A 19,462-nucleotide genomic window follows, 5' to 3' on the forward strand; every position below is an offset into this window, starting at 1 on the left:
ACTGATAACGGCTGGAAGGTGGAGACAACCCAAGTTTCCTGAAAAGGTGATGGAGAAACACAGTGTGGTGCATCCACACAATGCAATGGGCACAGATCCAGGCTGGGGCCAAGATAGGAACCTTCATCTTCTGCTTCCTGGGCAGAGTGCTCTGCCCCAGCACCTGCCTTGTCAACGCCCTGGTGGACCCGTGAGATTGCCCAGTTCTTGCATCTTCACTGAGAGGAAAACAGAGACGATGACTCCATTTTACAGTTGGGTAAAGTGAGACTCAGGGCCATGCTGCCCAGGGAGGAGCTGAAGAGACCTGAGGCCTGCTGGGGACCAGATCTTCTCAATGGTGGTTCCTTTTGGCAGCCTCTCTCCAAGCCCAGTGCAGAGCCTGGCACATGGGAGAGCTTTGTGGGAGTTTGCTGAGTAAATGACAGAGCAGGTGTGGTGTGAGCTCTAGTGGCTGGACACACCTTCCCGTCCCCTGCAGACCTGTCCTCCTGGCTGGGTCCAATGTGCAGGGATTTGGGGCACAGTTGGGGTGTCCTGACGGATGTGGTCAATCTCAGGGGATGTCAGTCCATGGATGCAGATGCAGCAAAGTCCCTGGAGCCCTGCCTGCCTCCCTGCTCACCCTCCGCGCTCTGAGGGATGCTCTCTGCCAGGACGGGGCACCTTGGGCAAGGGATGGGAGGCCTCTAATGTGGCCCAAGATGTTTAACCAGAGTCCTACAGGCCCCAACCTGAACTGGACCCAGAAATTAACAAGCCGTGTGACCTTCGATGAGGTCCCCAACACACACACCAGAGACCTTAACACACACACCAGAGCCCCCAACACATACACCAGAGACCTTAACACACACACACACCAGAGCCCCCAACACACACACCAGAGACCCCAACACACACACCAGACCCCAACACACACACCAGAGACCCCAACACACACACCAGACCCCAACACACACCAGAGACCCCAACACACACACACACCAGAGACCCCAACACACACACACCAGACCCCAACGCACACACCAGAGACCCCAACACACACACACCAGACCCCAACACACACACACACAGACCCCAACACACACACACCAGAGACCCCAACACACACACCAGAGACCCCAACACACACACACACACACACACACACACCAGAGACCTTAACACACAGACACCAGTGTTGACTTTTCCCTTTTGCCCTCAGTCCCATCTGTAAAATGCTGCTGCTCATAGCCCCCTGCTCTGATTCTACATTGAGGCCTGTGCTACGCAGCCCCAAGACGGCCTCCAGCTCCAGCTACTCACACCCTCCTTTGGTACCAAGGGAGACCAAAGGATGGGGACGGAGCCAAGTGGCTTGCTTGTAACAAATGGATAGAAGTGACAGGGATGGGATGTCCCTTCCAAGGTTAGGCTCCAAAAAGACTGTGGGTTCCACCGGGCTCTGCACCTTGAAGTCTCTCTCCCAGAGCCCTCTTTTTGGGCGGTCAACTGTCATCCATGAGCTGCCCTGTGGAGAGGCCCACCTGGTGAGCAACTGACATCCCCAGCCAACACCTGACCCCGCCACCAGCCACCTGAGTGAGCTAGGAGATGTATTCTCTCCAGCAGAGCCTTGAGATGACCACAGTCTCAGCCCATGCTTTGACTGCAGCCTCCTGAGAGACCCCGAGCCAGGAGACCCAGCGAAGCCACACCCTGACTTACACCTTTCTGACTCAAAGAAAGGGTTAAATGCTTGCTGTTTTAAGCCGCTGGCTTGTGGGGTAACTTGTTACACAGCACCAGCTGGCTAATACAAGGCCTCAGGGCAGAGCTAGAGATTCGGGGAGAGGGAGGATCTTGGAGACTGTGCATCTGGACATCCCTCTACTCTATCCTCAGGGAATGAGCCTCTGACCTCTGCTTGCACACCCCAATGACGGGGAGCTCCCTTCTTACCGAGGCCAGCAAATCTGCTGTAGAGCCAGGCTGCCTGGGAAGGTCTTCCTTCTGCCTCCTGCTTCCTCTTCCTACTGGTGCCAGCGTGGCTCTGGGGGTTCCCTGGCACCAGCCCCATCCTTCAGGGATGTGTGGGTTCCCCCAGAGTGAGCTGGTGTCTGGATCAGGCTTCTCTGCATCACAGCTTCATTCCCTTCTCTGTTTCAGGGCAGAGTTATTGGGAGGCAAGTGAGGGCTCAGGCCTGGCCTTGCCATTCAGTGCGCACCTGGCAGAGGACCCCAGGATGCACCAGTCTTCATTCAGCCTTAGCTCAAAGTCACCATCTCCACCTGCCTCAGTTATTCATCTGCTGCATGGAGATTTCTGTGACATGAGATAGTGCATGTAACAAAGCTTGACACACGGAAAGCACTCAAGAAATATATGTTCTGTTGAATCGGGAGAGAACATATTCAAAGTGCGGCTGCGGAGATGCTTGAGGGAATTTTTGTCTTCAGCAAAATATCTTGATGGGCCATCCAGATGGATGGGGATGGGGAGTGGATGAGGCAGTGGGGTGTGTTTGTTGGAGGGCTTGTGTGTGTTGGGGGGCTGTGTGTTGGGGGCTCTGGTGTGTGTGTGTGTGTGTTGGGAGGCCAGGGCACGTTGTAGGTGCTCTGGGAGAGCCTCTCCCTGGCTGTTTGACTTTGGACAGGTGCTATGGCCTCTTTGAGCACGGGTTTCCAGCAAAATGGCAAGAAAAATGCCACTGGCGAGGTGGCAGCACAGGGGAAATGGCTGTCCTCTGCAAACTCCCTCACACCCCAGTCAGCTCCGCGCCCCAGTCTGCTCCCCTGGTCTCCAGGAAAAACCAAAATAAAGATCCTGCTTGAAGACAATGAGAATTATTTTGTGCTTTATAGGGCGCCACATAATCTAAATAATGAAACATGGAAACTTTCTTTCCTTCAGGAAGAAGCTGGCAGGCATCCCAGCTATGTAAAAGGCAGGCGGTAGGGTGGGGATGACAAAGCTATTTGATGCCAGCTATGCCCAGTGGCTCCTGGCAGACAGGACAGTGCCCGGTGTGTTGTTGGAGCCCACGGATTGTACCTGGGATGGGGATGTGGGCATGGCAGGCAGGGGACATCACAGGAGCGACAGGCGGAGGGCAGGGCACGCAGCCCACATCCGAGGCCAGGTCCCACGCCCCTCGCCTGCACTGATCCTCTTGCAGCTTCCAGACCCCATTCGCCCTGGGGTTCCTCCTGCCATGGGTGGGGGCTGCTCCTCCCCAGGCCCATTGCAGTGGTCTCTCGGGGCATCTCAAACTCAAGACACTCCATGCTGCTGAGCCCAAAGCCATGTCTGCCCCAAGGTCCCCATCTTGGCAAATCTCCCAGGCTGCTCAGCCCAGGGTCCCAGACATCTTCCTTGGACCCCCACCTCCTTCTCAGCCCCCCACCCCAGACCCTGGCCAATCCCACGGACTCTACTCCCTGGTGCTGGCCCCTCCCCACCATGACCCTCAGCCAAGCCGCAGACATGGCTACAGCTCGTGGGACAGTGGCAGCCTCTCTGGCGGACTCCCAGCTCCCTTCCCAAAGGCAAATGCATCCTGCCACTCTCCTCGAGGGCACCCCGTCCCTGGACCGAGAAGCCCACACCTCACCATGGCCCTGCACAGTCAGACCTCCTGGCTTCTCCCACCCATCCCCTCCCACATTCTTTCCTCCCCCACACTCGTCCCACCTGACTGCCCTTCTGATGGATGGATGCACGGCTGTCTCTGCCTCAGTGCCTCTGCACATACTATTTCCAGTGCCTGGACTACTCCCCACTTCCTCCCCTAGTCTCTTCCAACTCTGACAGGCTCATTCCTTTCCATCCTACAGATCCCTGCTGCCCAGAGAGACAGGGCCAGGCCATAGAAGGCTGTGGATGCCCAGCTGAGGGACTGTCTTTATCCTGCAGGCCCTCTGGGAGTCTCTGAAGGGCTGGGAGCCTCTGCAGAGACAGGGCCGGAGTCTGCCCTGGCTTTGGGAGTGGGGTCAACAGGCAGCTGTGTCAGTTTTGGGGGCTTCCATTATTCACGCCCCGCTTGTAGCCTTCCTTCCTGTCAGTTTACCCTCCTGACGTTCGGACACTTCTCAGGGAACTTAGGGCCTTTATACATCCCCATGGTAAAGGTTAATTTTTAATGCTGCTTTGGTAAATATTTGATGCCACTGCTTTAATGGGAGGATGCATTAGACATTAAATGCCACAAAGTGCTCTGAGATGCTGTCCTTTTCATTGGCAACCTCTGTCCATAACTCCTCCTGCCTCCCGCGCTATGAAAATAAAGACTCTTTCTTCTTTGCCTCCTGCTATGAATTTTTCAAAGCATTTTTCAAATCCATTCTTGCCCCGATCAGTGCTTCCATTAGCCAGATAGAAGGTCAAAGAGGTTTTAAGCTGAAAGATGGCTTAGAAGCCTCAGTCCCTTCCCTCATCTTACACAAGGGGAAAGTGAGGCCAAGGAGGGACATGGCCTGCCCAAGGCTAAACAGCAAGTCTGTGGGTGAGGAGTGGAACGAGATGCCGGGACTCCCAGCCCAGGGCTCTGCTCTGGCACTGGCACCCCCCAGAAGACTCAGACCAGTCCTGCCCTCACCCAGTCCAGTGGAAACAGGCCGCGGGGCTCTCTGACTGTGTGAAAGTGGGGAGAGTGGTCTTTTAGAGGATGTGAGAGGCCTCGGGAAGGAGCGTGACCTCAGCGAGGTTTTGAGGAATGAGTAGGGGCTTGCCAAGGGGCCGGGGTGGGGAAACCGGTGAGGTGAATGGGTATGGGTAAGCATCTGGGGGCAGGGATGGGGACTGATCCACTCTGTATCCCCAGTCCTGGACTGGGGCCCAAACTTGGCCCATGCTTTTTGATCCTTGTGAAATGAATGTGTCCTTTGCCTCCAGAGCTGTGTGCACTGTGGCCTTGATCATCGGCTCCTGGTCCCACAGGCCCTGGTGCCCTTGCATCTCCGTGCTTCCTTCAGCGCAGGCTCTGACCTGACCAGCTTCCATGCATTCTGCACTCCTGGCCTGTCCCTGGTGCTGGGGCTGCTTCCCTGACGTCCTTTCTACTGCCCAGAACAGTAAACATACCCCAGTCAGCTCCATGCACACCATGCCCACAACCATGGCCACACAGACCCTTCACAAGTATATACACACACACCACGCCACATACCCCACAGATACACATACACCGCATGCCACACACCATGGCCACACAGACCCTCACAATATATACACACACACCACGGCCACATACCCCCAATACACATACAGCCCCATGCCACACACGATGCACAGACCCTCAACAATATATACACACACACCCGCCACACACCCACAATACACAACCCCCATGCCACCACTATGCCACAGACCCTCACAATAGTATACCACACACACAGCCACACCACCCACAATACACCATACACACCCCATGCCACACACGATGGCGCCACATAGACCCTCACAATAGTATACACACACACGCCACACACCCACGAATACACATACAAACCATGCCACACACGCATGCCCAGGGACACCCGAATATAATACACTACACACACCATTGCCCACAACAGACCCTCAACAATACATACACACACCATTGCCACACGAGACCCACACAATATTTACATACACACCATGCCACACAGACCCTCACCATATGATACATACACACTTACACGACACCTACAATACACATACACACACACACCCCATGCCACACACATCACAATATATACATACACACACCATGTCACACAGATGCCAGTGGTACACATAGCACACACACCATGCCACACAGACCCACACTAACTATATACACACCTTCCCACAGAACACCACACACTGTCAGACACACCAATATACACACACTAACCACACACTCACAACACACACACAGCACCCCATGCCACACAGACATCACACAATGCACATACCACACACCATGCCACACAGACTTCTACTCACCTGTGACCTGTCCTAGCCCCTCAGGACCCACCTCTGCCCTCTCCGCCTCTCCCCTGGTGCTGGCGTCCCATGGTGGTAACAATGCACACCCCTGTGCCCAGCCCCGCCCCTCCAGTGCCGTCCTTCCTGGTCAGCAGCAACACCACATGTCTCTTGGATCAGACCCTCGAGCTGTCCTCATCCTTAGTGTGCCCCTCCAACATCCAATTCCTTTGTGGGTCCTGCCTGCACTACGTCCAAAATACTGCCGTGTGTCCCCCCAACCACTGCCTGGGGCACAGTGATGGCCTCCCCCCAGGCCTCCCTGTCTCCATTCCTGCTGGTTGGCTGCTGTCAGCTGGGTGGCAGTGGCCTCTCACCAAAACCCCCACCAGACCAAGTCCCCCCGCTTCACTGGCTCCATGTTTCCCTTAAACAAATGGAACCACTCTCTCCCATCTTAACCACCCTTCAGACTTGAGTCCCAAATCTCCCTCCCTCTTGGATGCCATCAATGGTGAGATGTCCCATGGATTGAATCATGGCTTTGGGAAGGAGGTAAGCGACACTCCAGTAAGTGTACATGTTGATCGGGGGACACATCTGGGCTTGAGGCCCTGCAGGGTGACAAGGACATGTCCCTTAGAAACATAAGTGACAACAGTACCAGTCAGAGTCCAGGCAGGGACACAGCAGCCGTGGCTGTCATGGAATAGGTGACAAGTCCCCCTCTCCCCCAGCACCCTCTGGGGCACCTGAGAAGCTACAGGAAGTCCGAGCTGGAGCGTGCTTAGGAGGAGCAGGGAGCAAGCGTCCTCCAGCCCGTGGGCGAGCATTGGTTTCCATCATTTTGACAGGAGCCAAAATGCCCATGTTGGGAGACATTTGCAGCGCCAACAAGCATCTATCCTTGGAAGGAAATATTTCAGCAGTTAAGACCAGGGTTTTAATAGCAGGGGAAATAAAGTTGAATCCATGGTCCTCCCTGACTGAGGCCAATGGAGATAAATTCCTTCTCCACTCGCCCTGCCCTGCAGCACCTGATCTGGGAGCCAGCCCTATTAAGGGCCCCTGAACTAAATTGCCTTTTTGGGAACATGACTGCCACTGGCCCAACCACACTTCTCTCTGCAGGGTGATCTCGCTCCTTCCATATTACTCTTGCTGCAGCCGGGAGGGTGATTATGTGGAATTCCCGTCAAATCAACATAAAGGAGTATCCTCCGAGCTGGAGGCGTCTTCACGAGCCCCCAGATTTGCCTGGGCCTTTGTGGAAGTGTCTTTTTGTTAATTACTCACGCAAGCTGGCATCTTTGTTTGCACAGTAGTTACTGCGTTAGGGCATTTTAATTAAGCTTCCAAACTAAAGATTCCAAACTGGCTGGCTAGAGCCGTGCGGGTCTCTCCCGGGGCAGGATTATAGGAGTCACCTCCGAGGAGGGGGCTTGTAAGATGCCCGCTGCAGGCAGCACATCCCCAGAAACAGGTGTGCCATGTTGCCAAGCTCCTAATGGGAGCAGTTTCCTTTCTCCTAACAGCTGCACCCTGGGCCCAGAGACACAAAATCTCCATCTGAACTCCAAATAGCTGTGTTAGGTCTAGTGCATTCTAGAAGTGCGTCTTCAAAACGACTTTTCCAAAAACCTTCCCTAAGGAATCTTCACCCTTTGGCTGAAGACATTGATTTTTCCAAGCAAAGCCAGGGCAGGGTCAGAATGGATTTTCCACACATCACCGGACAGAGTTCCTTAAGGGCAGAGGCCCGGCCTTTTCTTGTCTTTCTGTTCCCAGCACTTAACACGGGGCATGGCCTGCGGCCAGCCCTCAATAAATGCTTGCCGAATACATGAGTAAATTAATCTCGTCTGGGCTGTATCCATACAACGAACACGGATTGCTCCAGAGAAAGAGGAGGACAGGGTTGGAGGCTTTGCAAAGAGGATGCCCAAGACGTTTCCTTGGTGGCACTAAAGACCCAGATGTGTGGCACAGAGGTCAGACCAGTCTTTCTGCCTCCTCATCTGCCCTGCTTCCTTTGCCTGGGAAAGGGCCAGGAGCTGCAAAGGGACGATGAATTGGCCTCCCGGGACCAGCTTGCCTCTTGCCCTGGCTATCATTGCCCTGGGTGCCTGTCTGTGGGTGTCCCTGGAAACACTAGGTCACTGTTTTCATGTGCACTTAAGAAACACATTGGCTGTAATCCCAGAACTTTGGGAGGCCGAGGCAGGCGGATTGTCTGGGCTTAGGAGTTCAAGACCAGCCTGAATAATGTGGCAAAACTATCTCTACTAAAAATACAGAAAGTTAGCTGGGCGTGGTGGCACATGCCTGTAGTCCCAGCTACTCAGGAGGCTAATTCAGGAGAATTGCTTGAACCCTGGAGGCGGAGGTTGCAGTGAGCTGAGATAGCACCACTGCACTACAGCCTGGGCAACAGAGCAAGACTTTGTCTCCAAAAAAAAAAAAAAAAAAGACATTGGCTTCCCACAGCAATGTTCACAGACCACTGGAGCAAGCGAGATTATGTGAGGAGGTAAATATACTAGCATTTGAACCGTTATGCGCAGGGGCAAGCTGGTAAACATTTAACAACCTATTCTCCAGGCAGAGAAAAACCCTGATTTGTAACACGTGCTGCCAATTTCCCGAGTGTAAATACTGGTGCTGTCACTGAATCAAAGACAGAAAGAGATACAAGTAGCCACCACTTGATAGATTTCCACCATGCAGACACAACAGATGCAAATGACCTCACCAGCACAGATGACTGTAAATGTAGCAAAAGAACTAGGAAGTGATACATTTTGAGTATGTATCACCTGTGTGTTTAACACAATGTATTTAATTGCATGTTTATATAATTTGCAATAGTGGCTGTGTTTAACAACAGGCTACCATAATTCCTACAACTTGAACTCTCTTGAGCCAGTGTGATGTAGCCCCATCTCATACTGGATAATGTTTACTTGCTTGTTTTAATGCGAATTAGGAAAAATACAACTCTTAAACCAGCGATGGTATTGCTTAGAGCAAATCTGAGTTTTCTACAAATACGACTTGATTTCAAGTCAATTAAAAATGTATTAAGTAAACAGAATGAGGGATGTACCCAGACCAAGAACACCAAGGAACTGAAACGTGGGGGATAAATGTTGCTTTATGAAAATGGTTTCAAACCTCAACTGTCTTGGGGGTGCAGTAAAATAAATGAGCAACTCACAAGAGAGGAAATACAATTAATTAACAAATGAAATGAAAGGTGTTTTATCTCAAAAACCACCAAAGAAATGCAAACAGGCTGGGTGCGGTGGCTTAGGCCTGTAGTTCTAGCACTTCGGGAGGCTGAGGCAGATGGATCGCTTGAGGTCAGGAGTTCGAGACCAGCCTGGCTGACACAGTGAACCTCCCCCCGCCCGCCGCCACCCATCCTGTCTCCACTAAAAATACAACAATTAGCCGGGCGTGGTGGTGGGTGTCTGTAATCCCAGCTACTCGGGAAGCCAAGGCAGGAGAATCACTTGAACCTGGGAGGCGGAGGGAGGCTGCAGTGAGCCAAGATCGCACCACTGCACTCCAGCCTGGGTGATAGAATGAGACTCCATCTCAAAAAATGCAAACTGTATAGAAATGGAGGCACCCCATGCTGGAGAGGGAGCCCCAAATCCAGTAACCTCAAAAGCTGCCTCGCCGCACCAGCCCTTTGGGAATGAGGCTGGCGCTGGAATCGAGACCCATAAAACTGTCACCCCCCTGGACTCAGGAATCTCCCTGCCTGGCATCTATCCGGAGGAAATCATTCCAGAAAGGGAAAGGCCACAAACTCACAAAGGTGTCTGCTGTTTTCTGGAGTATGTCTCCTCCTCCTGCCCCCAGGAGAGCTGGGATTGGTGTTATTTGTCATCATATTAATAAAAACATTACATGCTGTATAAACGCCCCATGGTAGAGAAATGACTGCATGAATCCCACACGTGGAATCTGAACAACTGTGTGGCTGCTGAAATGGTATTTAGAAAGGTCAGGTAAAATCACAGGGTCATTGCTGATTCAACAGAAGAATAAAATCAGAAGGCACACCATTATTAGAGACGCGCAAAAGCAGGTGTGCATTAGAAGGGAGGAAAATGCAAAGCAGTTATAGCTGTGAGTGAGCGGGAACCCGAGCGGCTTTTTTCCTATTTTTTTACTCTTCAAATACTAGTCGCAACATTAATCACAGTTAGCATTTCCTGAGGCACATGCCACAGACCAGGCTCTGTTCCAGTCCTAACAATCATCTCACAACCTAAGGCCACTTGTGTCCATTGTACTGATGGGAACACTGAGGCTCAGGGGAGCTAGTGGCTTACCTGCAGTTGCCCACTGGCCCGTAGACAGGATCTGAACTCAGCTCTGATTCGAAGCTACGCAGTTCACCCCTCTGCGGGTTTGCTAGAGTACAGCTAGAAGGTTTCGAAGTAAACTTGTATTAGAACTAAGCGTGGGTGTTGCGTTTTTACCTTCTGTTCCGCCAGGCCCTCCTCTGGTGGGGAGTGGTTTGCAGAGGAGGGTGGGGAGCTGCCAGGTGGAAAAGATGAGTACACCTGCCGCCCCCGGAAAGATTCCCAGGGCTGGGAAAGACCTTCACAAATGGTGCAGGGGAAAAGACGAACCCCGAAAGCAAACAGAACCAACCACGCACCCCAACCGAGCACACACCAAGCTGGCACCATCGCCTCGTTTAAAGCCCTGCCTGGCAGCCCGCAAAGGGGCCGATTGCGGATCAGAAGCCAGGCTGAGTTTCGGGAGGCTCCTGGGCCCACATCAGACAGGATTTGTTTCACTGACACCTGCAGGCCAGATCTCAGGTGCTTTGGGGGATCCCTGAGGTCCTGCCCCGGGGATGGGTGAGACCTGCCTTGCACAGAGAACCCACAACCACAGGGCAGCTATGCAGCCAGTATGGGGTGGCATCATCTCAGTGTTAGCTCTCACAGGGAGTGAAGTAAAGGCAGAGACGTTGCTCTTCCCAGTACAAGGATGTGGGCTTTGGAGTCCACCAGACCTGGGTTCCAATTCTGGCTCAGCTGCCGTGCAGTTCCCAGGAATCTCTCTCCGAGCCTTGGTGTCTCCTTCATAAAATGAGGCTCGGGATGGCCAAGCTGCAGTGCAGCTGGGGAGGCTAAATGGCACAATTGGTTGCAGCTGCTTAGCTCAGTAAGTCCTCAATACATGGGAGCTATGGTTACTAACAGTAATAAAGCAGTTCACTGATTTGACAGTGTCTAGGTGCCTTCTGTGCACAAGGCATGGGGCAGGAAGATTCATTCATGCAACATGGATGTATTGAGCACCTACTATGTGCCAGGTCCTGTTCTATGTGTTGGGGTCACAGCTGAGCACAAGAAACACCAATCCCAACTCTCCTGGGTTTTCCATCCAGCGGAGGAGACAGGCACAAAGCCACAAAGCCAACGTGATGTCAGGCGGCAATGCACACGATGAGACAGTAAAGGAGGACAAAGGGACAGAGTGATTGGCGGAGGTGGCTGCTTCTATTTTGTAAACCTTGACCAGGGAAGGCCCCTCTGATCGGGTGACTCTGAGCAGGGGCTGTGGAAGGGAGGAGTGAGCCCTGCTGGTGTCTGGGAGGGGAGAGGTCTGGGTGGAGGGAACAGCAGGTATGGCTACAGCAAGTGCTAGTGTGGGGAGATGAGGACAGAGGGACAGCGGGGTGGGGTGGGGTCAGATCACGTTGTTGGCCAAGGAAAGCATTTTGATTCCTAAGTGTGAAGGAGGCCATTGGTGGGTCTTGACTTAATGTTTTTAAAAGATCACCCTGCTGCTGTCGGGGACAAAGGCTGGTATCAGGGAGACATGCGGAGGCGGCTGCCTCCCTCCTGGCCAGAGAAGACAGACAAGGAGGGCTGATCTCAGTAGAGGGGTGGGTGTGGGGCGGATTCTGGCTTCATTTTCAAGGTATTGCTGATGGAACACGTGAAGCGGGAAAGAAAGGGAGGAGCCAAGGAGATGCTGGGAGGCAGCGGGGACATGGATGTGCTGGTCCCCCACATCTATGGGACATCCAAGAGCTGCCCTTAAGGACACAGGCTTTGCTATGACAGCAGATCTGGATTCAGGGGAGAGAGACCAGGGAGAAAGATGGGAAGGTGGACAGGATTGGAGCTGTGGGTCCAGGTGGGGTCCCCAGGGGATGGGTGGAGACGAGAGAGAAGTTAAAGGGAGAAGCCCTTGTATCTAAGATCGGGGAGATAAGGTTGGAGCTGCAAAGAGGAGCAAGAAGGGCAGCCATGAGGGGCCAGGATCCAGGACCCTGCGGTGCAGAGGACCTGGGGCTCCCCGGTTCCCCTCAGTCTCTCCCTCCTCCGAGGCTATGCCTATGCTGCTCTCTCTGCTGGGATCCCCTTTCCCCACTTTGGCAAACTCCTATTCATCCACTGAAACCCTTTCTTTGTGTTAGCTGCTCCTCCCCCTGGCTGACCAGTGCTTAGTCTGGTGGACTGTGAACCCTGGGACATCTGAGCACTGTCTTGGACACAGCCGTGAACAGTGGGGAAGGCTCCTGGGAGAGGATCCGAGCATTTGCAGAGCAGCTGCTCCATGCCAGGGCCTTTCCGTATTTCCTCTCATTTAAGCAGACAAAACCTGAGAGGCCAGTTCTGTCACCCACTGTCCTGGTAAGGAGGGGTAAGCTACCTGCTGGAGGCCCTCCAGGTACCTCAAAACAGGGGAGCTGGGATTTGAATCCAGTTCTGTTTGCCTCCAAGAGCCTTTGCTCCTAACTCAACTACTCTGCCTGCAAACAAATCAAAAAAGCTTCATGGCAGGTGGGGCTATTCAAACAGAGGCCAGCTTCCTGGAGGGTGAGTGCTGGATCATTGGGCCACACCTCCTAGGCGGGCATGTGGAGGGAAACCCTGTGGAGGTTCCAGGGAGTGCCGGAGAGCTGGAAACCCTCTCTTCCTGGAGGCTGAAGGACCCTGGGCATGAGACAGAAGCGTGCTCACAGAGGCTAAAAGAGAACCATTTCAGGGTAGAAAATTAGAAATCCCCATGGCCTAAGGCAGAAGTGGGTCACTGAATTATGGGCCATTGTCTCCTTGGACAGTTAGCACAGCCATTGCAGTGGTGGTTATGAACACTTTTCCATCACACGGGAGGCTTGATGGGACATAATGTTGAATTAAAAACCCAAGACACACCATTTTATGTGCAGGATGACAACACTGCTCTGACGACCGGCCAGGCTGGAGGACGCGGAGCCCCGCGGATGCTGGTGAGGTCACTTGGTTACCACACTGGCAGTGTCCTTGCGATGGTTAATACTGAGTGTCAACTTGATTGGATTGAAGGCTGCAAAGTATTGATCCTGGGTGTGTCTGTGAGGTGTTGCCAAAGGGGGTTTACATCTGAATCAGTGGGCTGGGGAAGGCAGACCCACCCTTCATCTGGGTGGACACCATCTAATCAGCTGCCAGCGTGGCCTGAATATAAAGCAGGCAGAAAAATGTGAAAAGGTGAGACTGGCCTAGCCTCCCAGCCTCCATCCTTCTCCTGTGCTGGATGCTTCCTGCCCTTGAACATCAGACTCCAACCAAGTTCTTCAGCTTTAGGACTCAGACTGGCTTCCTTGCGGCTCAGCCCGCAGACAGCCTACTGTGGGACTTTGTGATCGTGTGAATTACTACTACTTAATAAACTCCCCTTTACATAGCTCCTATTAGTTTGGTGCCTCTAGAGAACCCTGACTAATACAGTCCTCCAGCAAGCAGGGGCACCTTTATGGTGGAAAATGAAGCAGAAAAACAGAGGAAACTGTGACTATCCCTTGGGGGAGTGCTGAGTAGGAGGAGGTGGGAAATAAAGAAAGCAACAGGACCGCAGCCCCCAGGGACAGCCTGTGCACTGGCTCAGGGCGGTCGGCCTCTCCATGGATTTTAATGCCCCCCCCTGAACTTTTGGGGGTGCAGAAAGGGGTCAAGGAGTTGTGTTCCCCAGGAGAAGAGGTGAGGAGAAACTCTGCAGCTGCCACAGGGGTCCTGGTGCACCTCAGGGGCCTCCATGGGTCGTGGTGATGTGGATCCTAGCTGGGCCACAGTCAGCCATGTCTAGGACACAGCGGGCGGAGCAGCATAGGCCTTGGCTTAAGGAGGGTTCCTAGAGTCTGGGACTGTAGCCTGCACTCCGGCGAGTCTGCAGAGTTGGGCACCAGGGCGTGAGCAGGAGGAGGAGATTCCCTGCAGTCCCCCTGTGTACCCTCAGGACCTCTCATCACCATCACCATCCAGGGCAGGCACTGAGACTCAGGGAGGGCCGGCAACTTGTCCGAGGACACACAGCAGGTGGAGTCACTGGTTCTGAGCCTTTCTGTCACCCCCCACCTGCCGCCCATGGTACCCACCACCGTGGAGTGACACTGATGAATGGACATCCTCCAGGGTTTCTGCCAAGCTGTCCAAACAAATGGAAAGCAGCCTAGAGAGCCAGTAAAGGAGGGAACATGCGCCCTCTCAGGCCCCAGTTGGGAAAAGACAGGAACTGGAGGGAACAGCCCAGTTTCCTGGTCCAGCTGGAACCCCCAAGGAGCTGCAACTCCGTCCCCACTCAGGACACCAACTGTCTTCTGAATTCCAATCACAGAAGCCTCCTTGGTATTTGACGTTACACCAAGGAAAGAAGATATTTGGTCATCTCCCTTTTCAGTCTCCTCATTTTCTGGAATTTCTTGCTGTTGGCTGGCACCCTCCCTGCAGAAACCACACACCAAGGACTCTGGCTGCAGAGCTGGGAAGAACACGATGCTTGAGTTTCAGCAGGAGAAGGTTCTGGGGTTGGGTGAACTCTAGGACCTCACAGGAGAGGATGAATGAGTTTTGCAAAGAGCTTGAGGGGTTCTAGGTGCAGGGAGAGTGAGGTGAGAAAAGGTGGTACTGGGGCTTTGCTGATAGGCAGAGGCCAATGGATGGAGAGGAACCCTGGACATCTCCCCACCCCTGCTGGGCTCCCTTCTCTCCAGGTGGCCTGAGGTCCCCAGGGCCCAGGGTGATGGAGCCAATGCTGTAGAGGCACTCAGGCTCTAATGACCACTCTGCCCTGTCCCTGCATGCCCCACAGGCAGCATCAGCATCTCCCAGGAACTTGCTATAAATACAGAATCCCAGGCCTACCCCATCATTAGGCATCAGATTTTGCAAACCCAACAAGACCTAGGGGATTTGGATGCCCCTTAAGATCTGAGATGCACACATGATCCCCTTAAGCCAAGTTGGGAATTTTTCCCTGAACTCTGACAGCCTGGAAGGGCTTCGGGGCTGGGAGAGCTGGAGCTGGGCAGCCTCCTCTCCTCAGGTCACTCCCCATCCCCCATCTCCACCCAAGCCCCTAGACCTCAGGGTGGGTTTTGAAGGATGAATAGAAGTTCCCCAGGGAGGTGTGGGACAGAGCACACTGTGAAGAGAATTGAGTCAAAAGCAAGGAGGTATGAATCAGCGAGGGATGTGAGGGGTCAAGGCTGGGGTGGAAGGCATGGGCAGTGAGGTGGGGGCAGGCTCTGAGATAGGCAGGGGCCAGGTGGCAGTCGGCTCAGGATTTGACATGGGCTGGGGAAACCCTGGCTGAAACCCATGGATCTACTGTGTGGCCTTGGGCAAGTCACTGACCCTCCCTGGGCTCAAGTTCACTCATCCATACAAGGTGATGATGCGACCTGCTGAGCCCAATCCTCAGGGTGGGAGTTACAAGAGTCCATGGAAATACCAAGGGGGGCAGTGTCTAAAGTCAAGCACTAAGCATGGTTCCCAGCACTCTCTGCTGGGCCCTGCAGGTCTTACAGGGTGGTGAACAGTAGCCTGAGGCTTCAGGAGGGGGCCGCTCAGGTCGGGAGGCAGGGTCAGGCCACCAAGGGCTGGGGAGCAGGCTCGGAGGCAGCCGAGGCCCTCTCTCAGAAATGGGAATGTGGATGGATGGGGGAGGGAGGGAGGTGAGGACAATGGGGAGTGGAGCTGGGGGTCCCAGGAGGGTGTCGGCCCCTCATCAGGTCCTCACAACTACACTGTGAGGCCAGGCTTGCCCAATTTACAGATGGGGAATTGAGGCTCCGGCTGAGGAGGCTTGGGGCAGGCAGGTTGTGTGGTGCTGGTGGGGCCAGGTGGGTGTGTCTGACTGGGAGCTGCTGCCTGTGCCCTGGATTTGAGACAGCAACAATAACGACCATCACGACAATGATAGTGGTACCTCCCAGGACCCCGGCCACAGCCGCAGTGATGAAGACAGCACAGCATGTGGCAGGAACGTGGCAACGTTCTTGGCCCCAGCTTAATCCCAGGGGCATAGCAGCTCCTCTCGTTGGCCCCTCCACTGCTTGCTCCTTTTGCAGAAGTGAGACCTGGGCTGTCAGTGTGAGGGGACCAGCGCCCACCACCTGAGGAGAGAGAGGGCTCAGCCAAGACCGTGTCCTGGACCCCCAGTGCTGATGCTCCTGTTGCATCCCTTGCACGGCATTTGCTGAGCAGCTAATATGTGTTGGGGCCCTGAGTCGGGCTGCAGTTCTGGCTGTGGGAGCTGCACACCATTGCACAACTGACAAGGGCGGAGAGTCTGGCAGGTGGACGAAAGTCCAGAGAGTGAGGTCAGGTCAGGGATTGGTGGGAGGGCCCGGTCGGGCTGAATACAGGTGGGAGTGTGTGAGCATGTGTGAGTGTGTGTGTGTGTGTGTGTGTGTGTGTGTGTGTAGGGGGTAGTGCTGCCTCCTGCCGCACTGTGAACTGAGTGTGCTTAGAGAGGCTCTTTGCGCCTGGGAGGAAAACCCAGGACCCCCGCCGTGCGAGGGAGACACTGTTAGATGAAGAAGGCACCTTGTCGCAGGTGCTGTGTCCCTGGGGTGCCTGCTGGGTCATACTGGGCTCCGGGCCCTCAGCGGTTGTCCTGACTACTTTCAGGAGGAAATGACGGGCAGAGTCTTGGGGTCGCCGGAGAAGACAGTCCAGAGAATCTGAGCAAGAAACTTCACAGTCTGAGTTCATTATCTACTAAGTGGAGGGAAAGCCCCGCTTCCCCGTGAAATTAAACGAAGGCGGCTGAGCTTTGTGACCATTGCACCCCTCTCGACGCCCCTGCTGGCTCCTAACTCAGTTATAAATCCCACAGGCAAGGAAGGGGACAACGCCCCACCTGCCTGGCCATGTGATTCGGCAGCACCTGGCGTTTGCCGGGCCAGCTGGCAGGAAAAGCACATTTCTAGCGATTGATGGAGTGCGTGTCTGTGGGGACTGAGATGCGGGGACTGCGTGGGGCCGAGCCACTGCCGCCAGGCCCTTCAATACGGCTGTGCGGTGGCCTGGGGGCTGCCTCAGGCCCCTCACCCACCAAACCCAAGGGGTTTTTGAGAGGGGAGGCTGCGCTGGCCTCATCTGGGGAGCCGAGGGCCTTTAGGCTGGACCCAGCAGTCGCCCAGCTTACTCCTCTGCCCCAGCTCTGGGATCTGCTCCCCGCCCACCACGGGCCCTCCCGCTGCAGAGCACCCATCAGAACCGCTGCGGCAATCAGGGTGGGAGCCAGGGGCAGGGAACTCCTGGGCACTGAGGCAGTCCTGGCTTCCAGCACAGCTGCCCCTTGCCTCCACCTCCCCTGGCATCGCCTGCCTGCCCTGTCCTGGTATTGCCTTGGCCTCCTGCCTCTGTCCCCCCCAAGGTGGTCCTTGACCCACTGCTTGGGTCCCACTAAGCCTCCCCAGAAGTGGCTGAGCCTCATTAGGAGACTCCAGGAGCTCAGGGGATGAGGGTGTGTCTGCAGCTGTCTTCCTCCTGCCGCCCCTGCACGGGGGACCCCGAGGAGCTGGAGAAGCTGGAGTCATTCGCAGGAGAAAGAGCTGGGGTAGGCAGGGGAGAAAGAGAGAGAAGCCACAGAGGCTGGGCTCACAGGAGACTTCTGGAGGTGAAGAGAGATTTTGGGGAGCAGCGGCACTCAGCAGGAGGCTCCTGAGAGGGCTGTGAGGGGAAGAGAAGCCTTTCCAGGGGCTGATGAGCATTCAAGAGCCTCCCTGGCCCACACTCCTTGCCTGGACATTCTCCAGTGTGACTGAGAAGAGCTGCAGAGAGAGCTTGTAATGCCTGTTTGGGCGCCCAGCAGTGTTCCATTGACTGGGACACCACATGGAGGCTGGGCCGTCTGGGGCCAGGGACCTCGTCCGGTTACAGTCAGAGCTACAATGCTGGAGACGTCCTGGGTCAGCCGGAAGGACCCTGGAGTGGCAGAAAAGGAGGCTCCTCCCTGATTTCCAGATCAAACCCCCTCTCACTTTGGTTCCTCAACTGGTAAAACTGAAGCCCAAAAAGCAAGCTCCTCACGCAGAGTCATGCTGCATGTCAAAGAGCACAGCACGAGTGGGACGGTGCCCGTGAATCCAGCCAGGGACTGGTTATTCCCTTATCCTGCACCACACCCTTGTGGGTTCTGACAACCCCTTTTCACACTCACATGGTGATGGGAACACCTTCCTGAGCTTGCACTCAGGACAGTCAGGAAAGACGAGGAGCCTCTGAGCTCCAAAAGGAAATGTGTCCCACCTGGACTTGGAGCTCAGCCGCCCACTCAGGCTCCGTGCAATCCCTGCAGGCTTGGCAAGCTCTCTGCATCCTGATGGCACAGCACAGTGCCTGGCACACAGCAGGTGCACAGTGTGTGCTTGTTGATGACAAGCAACATGGAACGGGGTAGGGTGGGAATGGCTGCTGAGACAGGCAAAAGTGTTCTGGGCAGTATGAGATGGGGGAGCTGTTAGCAGCAAGCACAGTGAGACAGGAAATGGAGGACCTTGAGGCCGAGGCAGGAAAACAGCTGAGTGCAGGGCGCTCACGACATCCACCATCAAGTGTTCAGGGAGGTGTGAGCTATTTATTCCAAATGCACGTGCACGCAAAAGGTGTGGGAGTGGGGGAGGACCACCGTTTTAAACAGAAGATTCTCAGATATCAAAAAGCTTGGCTCTTATAGACATTTTCCAGTGCCTCCCGAGCTGTGGTGTCTACAAGCATCACCCTCAGAGATGCCTGGTCAGTAGGCTCTGGATCTTCAGTTTGGCAAACCCTTGAGATGTGTCTGTTGCAAGGGGTTCACATTTCAGAACACCCCACTATTGGGTCCTGCCAACAGATATTTTATTGTCTGTAGCTCTCTGGAGTCCCCACTGCTCAATGGTGGAGGCTGGCTTCTTCTCTACCCATCACCTCCACATTCCTCAGAGCCTGGCACAGACCCCTGCCCCAGGACTCAGCCAGCATTTGTCAAACGGAGTCACACAGGGCTGTGTCTTTGTCTCCTGTGTGATTGATGGCATCATTATTCGATCGATAAGCACAAGCTGATTTATGCATATCTTATTAATTATTTAAGGCACACTCATTATTGAAAAGGTCACTACCTGCTAGCTATGTGAACGATCACTAACTTGCTTGGTTGCTGCCTCCAAAGAGGAGGCAGCAAGGGTTAACTGAGGACCTACTATGTGCCAGGTAAGGGCACAGTTAACCCTTG

At 54.3% G+C, this 19,462-nt stretch overlaps 1 protein-coding gene across 5 annotated transcripts in view; it reads right to left on the reverse strand.

Moving 5' to 3' along the window:
- SHISAL1 (shisa like 1) overlaps positions 1 to 19,462 on the reverse strand; it is an 85,680-nt gene that overhangs the window by 20,105 nt on the left and 46,113 nt on the right. For 3 of the 5 annotated variants that reach the window (XM_017850041.1, XM_017850043.1, XM_017850042.1), the window contains exon 5: positions 10,282 to 10,374. The exons of 1 other annotated variant lie outside the window; for it this stretch is intronic. In XM_017850041.1, the coding sequence (XP_017705530.1) occupies positions 10,282 to 10,374 (93 nt within the window). Of the gene's footprint in view, positions 1 to 10,281; positions 10,375 to 16,196; positions 16,353 to 19,462 lie in introns of those variants that run through there. One more of the 5 variants, XM_017850044.1, reaches the window with a different exon arrangement.

The sequence above is a fragment of the Rhinopithecus bieti genome, unplaced genomic scaffold (genome assembly GCF_001698545.2).
Source record: "Rhinopithecus bieti isolate Rb0 unplaced genomic scaffold, ASM169854v2 scaffold_33210, whole genome shotgun sequence".
In the NCBI taxonomy this organism is placed as follows: Eukaryota; Metazoa; Chordata; class Mammalia; order Primates; family Cercopithecidae; genus Rhinopithecus; species Rhinopithecus bieti.